Here is a 14,715-nt window from a genome sequence, read left to right as displayed (position 1 = left end):
AAGCTGGAGGAGTGGATGGGATGGGGAGTAGATTAGAGGCAGAGGTGGGGAGGGCAGACTGCAGGAGAAGGAGGTAGGGGAAACTGTGTTTGATATGTAAAATAAATGAAAAAAATTTTAATTAAATAAAAGAAGAGATTGTTTTACACATAGGCATACAGGAGAGCTTATGTTGCAAAGACAACTATGCTCTGAGTGTTTGTAATGATGAAGACAATGTTACTTGTGTTAATATTGAATAAAAAAATCTCAGGATTAAAAAAAACCACAATTCCTTAAAAACTACAGGAGAAGAGAGAAGGGGTGGCCATGGTAGCTGCACCACAGCAAAGGTGGCTATGACAGAGCCTGTTCCCTGGCTTTGAGTGAGCAAAGCCAGGACTGAGCTGCTCTAGAGTGAGCTGAAGGCAGCAGCAACAGTGTGAGCATGGGCCTCCTGGAGCCCCTGCCAGGCAGGCAGGGAGGGGGAGGGAAGGGTTTTGTTCTTACCGTGGCCATCACTCAGACTTAGCTATGTAATGTTTGCACCTGCCTAGCAACCATGTTCTCATTCCTAAAGAGATTAACATGCAGATCCAACAGAGGAAAAAATATTAAGTGGATACCAAATGACTTTGCCCACCACAGCTGATTATTCATCCGTCCATGGAGGAGTGGACCTCCTGAGATGAAGACACACCCACAAGTGTAAAGAATGAAGGAGGCAATGGGCATGTAAAAAACTCTTTGGAACAACTGGAACCTCTTTCAGCGACAGGACACCAACTCTAAGGACAGCTCAGAAAACTGTCATTAAGAAGAGAGAACCTTGAAGTTAGGTATCCTGAATGGTAGTACAGGTTTTTCCAGTAGATAGAGGCTACACAGGATATGCTTTTCATCATCAATCTTCAGGATTAGGTGACTTAGATTCCTGCAAGCAATCATCAATACATGGGAAGAGGAAGAAGGTGAAGCCTGGCAAGCAGAAGTTCTGAGGCAGCAGAATATTGCAGACAGAGACAAGAGAGCAGCAGAACAGGAAAGACAGAACAGGAGGAGGAAACTCAGTGTCTGATGAAGAAGGGAAAGAAAATCTGTGTGAAATTCCTAACACAAGCTTGCCTGCCACATCCCAGAGCAGTAGGAGAAGTCTTGGCCCACAGTCTACACAATAAGCATTTGTATTGCTTGGAGATAATATTCAGAATATAAACACAGTGCTTGATATTAAGGTGTTTCCTGAGCCATCCAGGACACCAGGGTTCTCCCACAATACCGTGAACTGTTAGCAATCCAGGCTCAAGACATAAGAATAATTAAACAATTATTTTCTTCAGCATGTAACAAATATAATACCACTGTTTTCTGTGAGGAAATTATTTCAAGTATAATATACCAGACCAGTCCCTTTCAAGCTAGTGTTTCTAGCTGAATAAATTGGGTGGAAAACAAAAACAAAGACTGCATATCTCCATGGGGAAGAATGCAAGCATTCATATTCATCACTCTGTACAAAACTCAAGTCCAAGTGGATCAAAGACTTCAACACAAAACCAGATACACTGAGTCTGATAGAGGAGAATGCAGGGACTAGCCTTGAATGCTTTGGCAGAGGAGACAACTTCATAAACAGAACAAAAATAGCTTAGGCATTGAGAGGGACAATTAATAATGGTACCTCTTGAAACTGAAAGGCTTTTTCTGTAAGCAAAGGACATTGTCTTTCACACTTTTTCATATATTAATATGGCCTTTTTTTAAAAAAAATTTACCCTGTTAACTCTTTCTTATCCCTCCCCCTCTTCCACTGTTCCCTTTATTCTTCCTAGATAGTCTCTTCTCTATTTCATGTCTCTTTTTTCCTAGAGTCTTAAAACGTTTAATTAGGGATTCTTATAGGAACATGGGTGGGAGGCATGAACAACTTGTCAGTGACTGTATCACTGAAGGAAATAATTCTCCATCTCTATCAACCATTAAGTTCTTATAGATCTTAAGGAAGAGGTGGCACCTACTAAGTTCCTCCTTCTTCTGTGACAGAATGTTTTTAGGCCCAAGTTTTCCTGTCTCTTTCAGGTAATATGTTCTGAGAATTCAAGAATGCACAACCACATAATTAAGAAATATTAATTTTTATCACATTGATTAAAAATATTTTGATGATGTGCCTCCTGGAATTGACCACAACAGCTTTCTCATAAGTCTTTGCACCTAATGAACTATCTTTGGCTTTCTTTGCTCAATATTGCTTCGAGTTTTACATGTTTACCTATAATTTTCTTTTTTAAAGACAAATTTAGAAATTTATTTTGTATACCCAATAAATCTTATTATTTTTAAAAATTCACATTATATGTTATTCAGAAACTTAACTTGAGCAATTAGCATAAGTTATTATACTGTTTGGGGTTTATGTGCATTTAGTATTATTAAAATGAAAAGAACTAAAACCAAATAATAGACCAATGTAAATTGTTTTTTTAAAAGCTGGATTCACACGCTGTTCTTGTTTCGTAAGCACTCTGTGAGAATAGTTAATTTTTGATGAATTAAGAAGGTTAAGGGCATAGGCATATAGCCAGGTAGAGAATCAATTAGTAAGAAAACCCAGGAGGTTATACATTTCTCAAAAGGGACCTTAAGATAATTGAGTATCAACTGTAAGTAGGGAGAGATAGTGTAGACATTTAACACTTCTTATTTTTCCTAATGTTTAATTTGATTGGCACTCCAGTCTGTCCTCTAATTGTTTATTGACAATGAAGTTAAAATTGCTATTGATATAATTTTCTTTTTAAAGTTACTTGTAGTCATCTTGAGTTAATTGTATTTTTCTGTCTATGTTAATTGAACTGCTGATGAATACAGAATGACTAATGTATCCCTATTCCTCTATTTCTCATTCTTAGAACTGAAGGAATTTTGTTAAATCATTTGAGTAAATATTTTGGAAGTACAGGGAATTAGAACCTATGGCCTTGCATATGCTTGGGAAGTGTTTTATCATTGATTGATGGAGGAAGGTCATTGGTTAAAAAATAAAGAAACTGCTTGGCCCTCATAGGTTAGAACATAGGTGGGTGGGGTAAACAGAACAGAATGCTGGGAGGAAGAGGAAGTGAGCTCAGACTCAATAGCTCTCCTCTCTGGGGCAGATGTGATGAAGCTCCAACCCAGGATGGATGTAGGCTAGAATCTTCCCAGTAAGCGCACCTTGGGGTGTTACATAGATTATTAGAAATGGGATAAATTAATATGTGAAAATTAGTCAAGAAGAGGCTAGATATAATGGGCCAGGCAGTGTTTTAAAAGAATACAGTTTGTGTGTTGTTATTTCGGGGCATAAGCTAGCTAGATGGCCGGGAGCTGGGTGGCAGGAACGCAGCCCGCAGCTCCCCACAACAATTGATTCCATACACAACATTATTAAATACATATTGATTGCTCTAAAATACCTTCAGATAAAATGACCCATAAATGAAATATTGCAAAGTTTTATTTAAGTAGTCCTTTGAAAACATCACTTTAGGTGAAATAATAGTGTTTGAGATAGTCATATCCTATGACTTTTAGGCCATAGGCCCTTTTAGATTATAAAATCTTTGGGGGCAAGACCTATTTATATTTCCTCATTGTAGCTATTACCATAATGATAATTTTATATACAACCAACTCTCCACATCTGCAGATTCTGTCTCCACAGGGTCTGCAGTTGTGGAGTGTAAGTATTTAGACAAAGACTTTCTTGTCTTTATCTTCTGCAGAACAGCACAGGAATGCTCACAGTTCATATTCTGTGTTCCATTTAAAGAATGATGTAACCCGAGAGCTTCCCCCCTGGGAACTAGCTTTCATATTATCACAGGATGCCATGAAAGCAAACAACAGTCTTATCCAACTGTGATGTTTATGAACTGCAAAAATGATTACCATGGCGTTGAAACTCTAAGGGTGCAATAGTGCTACACATACCTTGTTAACCAAGAGCTGTCTAGTTGAACGTAAGGCCCACTCAACAAGAGGGCAATCATGCCTGGAATTAGAAACCTAGTCAACTACCCAAGGCTAGAGAAGTCAGAATCTTGGAGGAGAACCTATAACCACATTAGTAAACCACAGTATTTCCAAATTGCATTCTTAATATTTATTTTTCTACCCACAGAAAAGTACAGTTCTTACTCCTCATTGAAGAAATTTTCATTTCAAATGATGGAGAGTATTACAGGAAATCAAAACAAATCCAAATGAAGATATCGTGTGTTTCCCAGTCCCATTTGAGACATATGCAGCATGACTCCTATACCTAAGACTCTGGGATCATTGCAGAAAGGATGAAATATTCTAAGAACCCGAGGAACAGGAAGTTTTCTGTAAGATTGGGTCTTTTAGAAATATCAAAGAAGCAATACTCATGAGGTCTCATCAACATGACTGTCTAAACAAGACCTGGGAAAGGTTGACATCAATAGTCATATTACAGTCAAAGCCTCATGAAGCCTCAGTCCTAGACAAAAAAACTACAGAGGCCGGATGGTTGTGGCGCACGCCTTTAATCCCAGCACTCGGGAGGCAGAGGCAGGCAGATCTCTGGGAGTTTGAGGCCAGCCTAGTCTACAAGAGCTAGTTCCAGGCCAGGCTCCAAAGCTACAGAGAAACCCTGTCTCGAAAAACCAAAAAAAAAACAAAAACAAAAACAAAACAAAAAAAAAACTACAGAGAAGTAAGTAAGATTGAGAGTTAGAGAAATAGTCTTTCCCAGGAAAGAACTTCCCAATTGGATACCAAATGGTCATTCTGAGATCATATGCATACAAATTACATCACACAGACTGGGGATGTTGTATTAATTACTTAGGAATACATGTAACGACACCTAATGAGAAAAGAAGCAAATTTCAAGAACTCATGAAAGGGCATATGGGAAGCTTTGTAGGAAGCAAAAGGAAGCATGAAAACAAGGTAATTATAATTGCACAAAATGAAAATTTGTTATAAAAATTTTATTACTCAGATGTTAATTTGCCTAATATTAATAAAATATTAAGAAATATGATAAATATATACACATATATATATGAAAAGCACACACAAAAATACACACACACTCATATATGTCATAGTTACATAGCATGCTGTCTTAAGTGTTGAATATCTCTTGAGTTTGGTATTGCTAGGAGGCCCTGTAATAAACTTTCCATGGACCCCCAAAAGAGCAAATGATTTATACAATTATATTTTCTATACATTATAATTGTTATATAAAATATAAATGATTAATATGTTTGTATAAACCTTAATTGTGTGTGCACATACAATTATTTATGTAAAAATAGTTAATGAAGAAAACGAGGCCGTGAATTTCAAATACTGGAATTTGCCAAATAAAAGGGTAATATGAGCTTCTTCCTTAAATAACAAATCTATGAACTGTCTCCTCTTCTCATTGATTGTGTCAGTGAAGCTCTTGTCACACAAGTACACATACTGATACTCATGTTTGTATGCATGCACACATCTACCTGTCAAATGCTTTTAAAACTCTTTTATTCCTATTTATTATGATTTGCTTTGCCTTATTGCACTTTGGTATATTGACCATCTTAGCTGTGAGGCCTAATCGGCTATAGTGTAACACCCATAGCATGAGACCTAAAATCTGTACTTGTTGGAATGCTGTCACTTGTATCAACAGGGAAAGTAATATCTGTTGCAGTTGGAGTTTTGTCACTTGTAGCAGTTGGAGTACTGTCATTTGTAGAAGTTGGGTACTGTTATTTGAAGCAGATGGGGTGATGTCACCTGAATTAACTGGGGTAGTGTCGTTCTTGGTAGCTGAGATGTTCTAGGCTGCCAAGTGTACATAGAAGCTTAAGGCTGAAGGGTCTTGACAGAATGATGGAATTGGGCATCTGTATCCTTACCGACAGAAGTAGTGGAAGCAGTTGTGATGGCAACCATAGTTAGAGGAGCAGCACAGGCTACCACATTTCAGAGGGTGGTTTGCAGTGTTGGTTATTTGGGTGGTTGGGGGGAGAGGAGGCAAAAGAAAAAAGGAGGGTGAGAGGGGTATTTACTATGTGAACCTAAGGATGAAAGACAATGTGTCCTGCTTGAAGGAGAAGAGGAATCCTGGGACAAGTAGTCAGTGGCTTTAGACTTCCCAGATACTTTTTGTCTCACTTGCTTCCCCACAGCTTTTAGATATTCATGAATTTCTATTTAGATAATTCAAATTTCTCTTCAGAGATGTGCATAGGTTTCAGAGAAAGAGTACAAACAGAACACAACAAAAATCAATAATATTCCAAAATACACTCCCATCTCATTTTGATTTTCTTAGAAAGTGCTCATCCTTCAGAATTAAAAGTTTGTATGACATCCCAGTTACAAGTACTATTGTCCCTTGGCAACCTTTGGGGACTAGTTCTAGGGGCTTTATGCACACTATAATTTGTGGATTTTCAATTTCTCCATTTTAAGTAATTTACAATTTGCATTTAGCTTATGTAGTTATCCTGCACATATTACATATTTTTTGATTGGTTATAATTCCCATGATATTGCCAGTGCTGTGTGAGCATAGTATTTACGGAGTTATTGGAGAAATAATGGCAGAAGAGAAAATTCGCAGTACACATATATGTTTTTGAATATTTTCTATAAAAGGCTGGGGTCAAAACCAATCATTCACTTTGTCTGGGGTCAAATATAATGATAGTTTAATACCAAGAAATTTTCAGCAACATGCTTTGTGAAAAAATTCTTTTAATATATACTAACATGTTCTGTTGGTGTGGGAGGTCCTTCGGTCTATGTGCTGCTTTTATTGGTTAATGAATAAAAAACTGCTTTAAGCAGGGAAAAACAGAACTAGGTGGGGAAAGCTAGGCTGTATGCTGGAAGAAACAAGGTTGGAGTCAGGGAGACACAATGAAGCCCAGCTGGAACTTTACCCAGTAAGCCACAGCCACGTGGTCATATACAGGTTAATAGAAATGGGTTAAATTCAGATGTAAGAGTTATTCAATAAGAAGCTAAAGTTAATGGGACAAGCAGTGATTTAATTAATCCAGTTTCTGTGTGATTATTTCGGGTCTAAGCTAGCCGGGCGGCTGGGAACCAACAAGTGGCCCTCCTCCAACATTCTGTGATTTGTAACTATTTGATGACACTCAAGAGCACATCTTATCTATTTATCCATCTTTATGATTCCATGCTACAAGCTCAGGTATTGTATTCCCCCAGTGATCATTTTGCCTCATGGTACAATGTTAAGTTTCTGGAAAATTACTTTTATTCAAGTAACACCTTATATGGTATGGCCATCGCTCTGATGTCAACAATAAATGCTTTGTAAAGTTGCTCAGCTCTTTATTTTCATTCTGTATAATGCTTGGGAAGGGGTTATGACTTAAGCCTTTAAAGATTATTTATCCCAAAATCGTACAGTGCTTTGGGGTATCTCAACCTAACTGCCAGAGGGCATTTAATCTTTGCCACAAATTCAGTAAATCATTAGTGAAATTTTAGGCAATAGGAGTAGGTAGAGAGATATTGGCACTAGATGTATTTTCTGGTATTGGGAGAGGAGTTTCAGTGAGAATAGGACCAGTTGGAGTTGGGGTTTGTGGAGGGCTTGTTATGGTAGGTGGGTTAGGACTAGAGGGAGGAGGAGGGGGTGGTCGGGCAGTTCCTGGACCAAAGGGAGGAGGAGGGGGTGGTCGGGCAGCTCCTGGGCCAAAGGGAGGAGGAGGGGGTGGTCGGGCAGCTCCTGGGCCAAAGGGAGGAGGAGGTGGTGGTCGGGCAAATCCTGGGCCAAAGGGAGGAGGAGGGGGTGGTCGGGCAAATCCTGGGCCGAAGGGAGGAGGAGGGGGTGGTCCTCTAGGATCATGTCGTCCTCTATGGCCTCTGTGACACTCACCAGTCTGTGGGAGAAAGGAATCAAGCACTTTTAAACTAGGTATTTCAGACAGTTATCAGCAAGTACACTTTCTGTGGTGGGTAGAATTTTTAACATGGCTCCTAAAAGTCCCACTCTCCAAAGACATTTGCTGCCTGATTTTATCAGCTATGTTTTTCTAAAACAAGTTCTATAATGCTGGAGGCAGAGGCAAATTGATTTATAATAAAGGTTCCCTGTACTGGCAAGAATCATATGGGAATTAGGCTATAATAGATCAGAGAGGTCTCTGGCTCATGGCCAGCAAGAAAGCAGCGAATCATCTCATGGCCGTTTTCTCGGTCCTGGTCTGTATCCATATTTACCCTGGCCTCAACACATGTATTTAAGAGTTAGAGGCTAGGATCTAAGAAAGAATAAATGGTATTGGTAATTTGGTTCTCTGAGCATGGGTTCCTGTTTTTTCCTACATTTTCTAGCTCCATTCATTTTTATGAAATTTTCATATTTTATTATATGAAAAAAGTAGGATTAATGCTGATAAAAAAGGGTCCAGTTTGAGAAAGGGGGAACAGGGAGCTCTGTGGTGGAGACATGTGTGGGGTGGGGAAAATCCATCCAAACAGAATGTGAAAATCCCACAAGAAAACCTGGTTACTTTATGTATAGAATTAGAACATCCCACAAGGAAAGCTGGTTACTTTATGTTAATAAAAACATTAATAAGCAAAGTTGAGCCCATTCAATACTGCAGTAAAGGGGACAGCATTCTCTGAACTGTGAGAAGGATACCTTGAGATGAAGAATGGGGCACACATTCAGGGCTCCTCTCCTGCCTGGTGTGGCACTGGAGAAGAGATCATAACTAAGCTATGTGTAGACAATGCTATAAGCAGGTTTTTATAGTTTAGTTTGTGGTTATTTATTATGCAACAATTGAGTGTTTCTAAATCAAAAATTCTGCAAGTCAGTCAAATAAAACGTGTCCCTCTTTGTTCTGTGCATACAGGTCCTTGAGGAAAGATTAGATGTTAATGAAGGGAAAGAAAATACCATGAACAAAGTACTTAAGCTTTGATGTTAGTAGACCTGGTTACTGAAATCAATCCCAAATGAAAGTAGTTGCCCTATAATTTTGGCAAATATCTGTCTGATAAAGGATTTAGGGATGGTTGAGGTTTTAATTTCAGTTATCTGCAAAACATGTTATAGATTTTGTACTTTTTGACATATGTTAATTTAGCATCGGTGGGAGGTACAGATATGTTTAATGTGACTCTATAGAATGGGTAGCTACAATACAAGGTAGTCAAAGAAGGCCAAAGGGAAGAAGACTAGCAGTCTCTGTAGTGTAAAAGCTGTGGTTGGAGTACAGACTGTGTTATTCCATAGCCTGTTTGAAACAACAACTCTTCTTCCACCTTTGGAAAATGACATTCTTAAATGTTTCCACATTCTAGAGTCTGCCAGATCAATTGTGCGATATTGTTAGTCATGTCTAAGGCCCTTTTCATAAAGTAATTTACTGTGAGCAATTTTATATAGCAATTAAAGAGAATGTCTAGGCAGTGCTTGCCTTGGTACAGCAAGTTTTGAAAAGTCTGTGCTATTATTTGCTATGATAGAACCTAGTTTAACAATGTTTTCATAAAGTATAGCATCATTAACCATAAAAATAGCTGAGAAGCATCGCAGGAAACAAATGCATTAGGAAGTTGGCGTGCTTAAGTTTTAGAGAGATGAAAGGTTAAGAATTGCTTCACTGTCAAGGCAGTCACAGAATGAGGTCAGAAGACTATAAAATATCAACCAGAGGGTAAGTGTGTGCTCCTAGTTCCACGGTGCTGATTCTAAGTCAAGATTGCTTAGAATTGACGGTTTGCTAGGTTACAGATTCATTTGCTTATCTGTTCAGGTCTTACTCTAATTTGTTCATCTGACACACTACCCTCACTATTCTAAATTTTAGGCATACCCCAAGAAACTGTCTCCTCAAGTTCAATTTCATGAACAATGGTAGATGACGTCATAGGCAGTGTATGGCAGATTCATGGTCTCCAGCACTGTAGTGTCATCCTCAAGTTTCTTTGGTCTGCCCTCTCCAGCTTTCTAGAGGCTTACACTATTCAAGTTGACACCAGCTTCCTTTTTCTCAGTTTTCTACCTCATCCAGAGTCTCCATATTTCCTGGAGATGCAGTGCCTCTTACTTCCCCAAGAGACTGCAGCAGGCAAAAATGAACTCCCTCCCCTGTCTAGGCTATGCAGCCATTAAAGTCACTAATGACATTAGAGAACAACTTTCCCATTCTTTTCCCAGGGCCTTGGTCTCTTTTCTTTTACTGACTGTTATGGTATGTCACTTCATTTAATTAGCAGAGTTCATTTAGACAACGACCACCACCTATTTCCAATCGTCTAATACCCTCCTCATAGCTTTGTACCTGTCCCCTGGATTTTGTTTGCTCAGTTCTCAACATCTCTCATCTCTTCTGTATCATTTTAAGTTTCTCATGTGAACACATCATTCTATTTTTTGGTCTCCCTTAACTAAAGTGTGCAAAGACATTCTACAGAAAATGAACATTGCCTCACATCATTCTCTACCTTGAAAAGTTTGTGCTAAAGCATCTACACTGTTGACTTTTACTCTTACCTCCTTACTCCAATGCAACTCTGTACTAAAGGACAGTCAGATTCGCCAAATTCACTCCTTTTGTTCTCCCCCTCAAGTTTCTGTTTGGCTCCTGCCCCAGCATGCCAGTATAACTCTTTTATTGCTGTTATTAATGAAATATAATGTATTAAGACACATCTATGTGATCACTGCTCTCTGTGCTTTTTGCAGTTCATTGAATCATGGCAGACATTAGATTACACGGGGTTCCATTTCATAGGCTGATCAGTCTGGGAGCAAGTTCAGGATTTCACTTTTAATTGCCAAGGAATAAATTCTAAGTGTGTGAAAATACAACACATTATTTTTATAGTTGATGCAATTAAAGAAAATTCCTGTGTCTCCTCAGGACATCCTGATATCAATATGAATATTATGTAGTGATAAACTTTCTTGGACATATCTGTCAGTTTCCTAATGTTTTAATCCACTCGCAATGGTTAGCTCCAATTTCATTTGTGTTTTAAGTTAGAGGGTTTAAAAATGATGAAAAGATTGTCCTAGGAAGAAAAACTATACTGTTATGGAACCTGGACTTGGAGATCATCTCTTTCATCGATGGTTCAAGACCAATACAGGGAAAACACAGATCCCTTGGATATAAGCTCATAGCTTAATCTGGCTAATCACAACCTCTTTGCCACATTATCTTTGAGTGTTAAATGAGGTAATATACACAAACTACTGAAAAGTACATGTAATAAATAAGATGTTTGGCTGTTTCTCTGCTCTTATGAAAAGATTATACCTTTCTAATTGAGGGCAGCAATTATTAAAAATCTTCATTTTCATGTAGCTCATGGACTTATCAAACACATGCTATTGCACTGAATTGCTGGTAGGATTGGAATGGTCGCTAAATTAGTTTTATTAGGAAAAGATTGTTTAGATAATCCAAACGTGAGTCTTTAAATAATAGCTCAGTTTTCTCTTGTATTCTGAGGACATGAATATGTTGAAGGTCAGCTTTAAGAGTTGGCCAAGGAGAGCTACCTGTACAGTTGCTGGAGTATGGGAACACATGGGATTTATCTGTAATAAATCTGTATAAGGTTATCGATCTGAGCATGCAATATGGCAGCCTTAAGGGACTACCAAATTAAACCAGAATTTAAAAGTAGAATTTAAAGTACTAGAGTAGTATCTCATCAGTAATGCCCAGCTCATATATTTTAAGAAAGGTAGATAAATAATGTAAAAATGTCTGATATAAAAGTTAAAATGAGAATATGAAGATACATGGTAGGGATTAAAGATACTTACCAGGAAACATGCTCCAAGAACCCAAAGGCCCAAGAACAAATATAGAGACTTCATCTTTTGGCAGCTCCTGAAAATAAGCACAATAGCTGATTAGCATTACTTCTAAAAACAAAATGACATTATTTGTGAATTATCTCAAAACATGGTGTATGTGCAATATATCTTCCTACCCTTATCTTGGGCTCAGTATTAGTGCAATAGTATGGTCAGCTCACAACCTTTGACTGTGTAATAATGCAACTAATTTTCACATTTGCCTTGTGAGCTGATGCTGGAAAGAATCCAGATATTTGTTCATGAAGACTGTGAGCAACAGAAGCTTTCCAAAGTAAAGCTTTTGCCTTAGCAGTAATTATATAGAAATGAACATTTTCATTTACATGTTTTGTTTTATAATTACAGGCTTCTGTAGACTTGTGTTTGATACATTACCACTTTAACTTGATCATATTTAATTTCTTATTTCATCTAGTAGATAAGGAAGAAGTCTTTCTGGTAGATGCTACCAAATATCAAAGCATCACTTAATATACAGACTAGCTTTACCACTCTGCAAAGTCATCTTGTCCTTAATGAATGTTTCAAATCTGCTTTCTAACATCTGACTATGTTCCATCAATATGTAGAACAGAAGAAAGTTCATTCTTTAACTCTATTTTACTTTTAATTCTTATAGTTTGTGATAAATATCCAGAGCCAGTTTGTTTGAGTTCTGCCTTCATACCACTGCACACAGTTGACCCGTCAACTCCCACAGTCAACTCTGTTAATAATGTAAATATGGCAGCCGAACCTTGAAACCTTGAAAGCAACTTAGGAACAAATTTTCACAAGATATCATGAGCATATGCGACACTTTGGTTTTTCTTAACATACATTTTATGTGAAGCTTAAAAAACAACTAAATTAATTGGAAATCTATGTGTTATGTCATTCTATTTCAGAGTACATATGAGAGTAGACCGTCATGAATGACAAAGAGCCATAAGTTACAGAGACAAGGAAGGGAATTGTGGACTTTGGTGGACTCACTGTTCCAAGAGATCAACATGGAATAATTTTCTGTTACTTGCAAAAATTTTCAAAACATAATACTATTTATGACTTACGATTTCTTGCCGGCACTTATTCTTGCAGTGATGAGAAAAGAATATACTAGAAGCAGAACATTATATTGCTATCTCTATAGCTCGGCAAAATTTAATGTTATGTTAAAGGGCTTAGTTCCAGGCGCCTACCTTGGAGAATTTTCTTCCTAGCTGATTAGTCTGCTTCCCAGGAGGTTATTTCTGAGCAATTGAAGATGAAGGACAAAGGCTCAGACTCTCAGCTCTCATATATGCTGTAGTGTGATTTCCTTGGCGGTAGAAGAAACACAGTGGAAGTTGAAACAACTTCTCGGTTGGTTGATGCTTTACAGACAGGAAGCATCCGTGCCAGTTTGGCAGTGTGGTTCTGTGTCCTTTTCCCTTCCAAATCCACTCTGTTTCGCAGTGTGTGAGGCTGACTCAGGAGCTGTGCAGTGAGTCACAGTGTGCTTTAGTTTCAGGACGAGAAAGTGGGACCCGTGGTGCACACTCTCCATTTTAAGAAAAAGAAAGGAATTGTTTATTCTGATCATGTTTTATTATGTATCAATCTCATTGTATTTTCTATTTCCCCTTAAAAATTAGGATGAGAATTAAAAATCACTTTTGAATAGATGTTGCATGGATACACACACACACACACACACACACACTCACTCAGGGTACCAGGCTAATAACATCCTGAATTTCTAAAGTAAATGGCTTATCTCTTTAGGTGATCTAGATTTCAATTTTAAATTTTAATTTGAAATAATGCAGTTGTGTCATAATTTGTGTCTACAGATCTGCTCTCATGCATTATTTCTCACATTTACAAAACAATGACTTAGTAGAGCAATTTTTGTTTAGTGCTGGTGATGGCTTGAAAGCATTGTGTTTCCCCCTAAACTTCGTGCTTTTCATTTGTTTCTTGTCATTTTCTTTTTTAAAAATTGTAACAGTGCACCATTAAGACTGTCTAGGTGGGCCTTGAACTAAGAATGCCTTCTGAGTGGCCATGATCACAAGTTTGTGCCACCGAACCAAACGAAGCTGAGCAAATGATTTTAGAGGATTAAACACACACTAAAAAATTCTTTTTTTTTTTTTTCTTTTTTTTTTTTTCGAGACAGGGTTTCTCTGTGGTTTTGGAGCCTATCCTGGAACTAGCTCTGTAGACCAGGCTGGTCTCGAACTCACAGAGATCCGCCTGCCTCTGCCTCCCGAGTGCTGGGATTAAAGGCGTGCGCCACCATCGCCCGGCCTAAAAAATTCTTAAATTTTATATTTTATCTCTCTTGCATATGTTTATCCTTAGATATTTAAATTCTTTTTTCCTTGTTTTTCCTCCTCCCTCAATTCTTCCAATATCCTCCCTACCTCTCTAGTCCCTTGACTTTATGTTCTTTCTTTTTAAAGCAAACAACCAAATGATCAAAACAACGATGAAAATAAGACCCCCCGACCCCCCTAAAAAAACCCAAACTGTAATATGGTCAAAATAAACAAACAAAAGACCTATCAGATGAAAAGAAAAACACGAAACAAAACAAAAAACCAAATAAAGCTAAGTAAGACAAAAAGCCTGCAAAATACCTTTAAGTTAGTTTTCTGTTGTCAAGCTACTTCTGGGGATTAGGGCTTCCCTGAAGTGTGGCTCATATACCCAGTGAGACATCATTGGAGAAAACTCATTTTTTCCCATCATGTATTAATTGCAGATAGCTTCTTGGTTAGGGATGGGAGCCCGTGTCTACTTCTCTTCTCAGTGTGTGGACATCATCAGGCTTGAACCTACACAAGCCTTGCATGTGTTGCCTGAGCTCA

General features: G+C 38.0%; 1 protein-coding gene and 1 pseudogene across 1 annotated transcript; one reads left to right on the top strand and one right to left on the bottom strand.

The window, feature by feature from the left end:
- Positions 1-427: 427 nt before the first annotated feature.
- LOC130876380 (receptor-binding cancer antigen expressed on SiSo cells-like) lies at positions 428-1,057 on the top strand (annotated as a pseudogene).
- A 6,451-nt stretch (positions 1,058-7,508) lies between these two features.
- On the bottom strand, positions 7,509-11,875 carry LOC130876379 (submaxillary gland androgen-regulated protein 3B-like). Its single transcript, XM_057772892.1, has 2 exons — positions 11,822-11,875; positions 7,509-7,907 (listed from the first exon to the last, which is right to left on the bottom strand). Exons 1-2 carry the CDS (start codon positions 11,873-11,875, stop codon positions 7,509-7,511), a joined length of 453 nt encoding a protein of 150 aa, XP_057628875.1.
- Positions 11,876-14,715: the final 2,840 nt, after the last annotated feature.

This window comes from Chionomys nivalis, chromosome 6 (genome assembly GCF_950005125.1).
Source record: "Chionomys nivalis chromosome 6, mChiNiv1.1, whole genome shotgun sequence".
NCBI lineage: Eukaryota > Metazoa > Chordata > Mammalia > Rodentia > Cricetidae > Chionomys > Chionomys nivalis.
This window is presented reverse-complemented; position numbering and strand designations above follow the sequence as displayed.

Coding starts and splice junctions, on each gene's coding strand:
- LOC130876379 (XM_057772892.1), bottom strand. CDS start 11,875: ATGAAGTCTCTATATTTGTTCTTGGGCCTTTGGGTTCTTGGAGCATGT. Junction 7,908..11,821: donor TTCTTGGAGCATGTTTCCTG/GTAAGTATCTTT, acceptor TTTCTCCCACAG/ACTGGTGAGTGTCACAGAGG.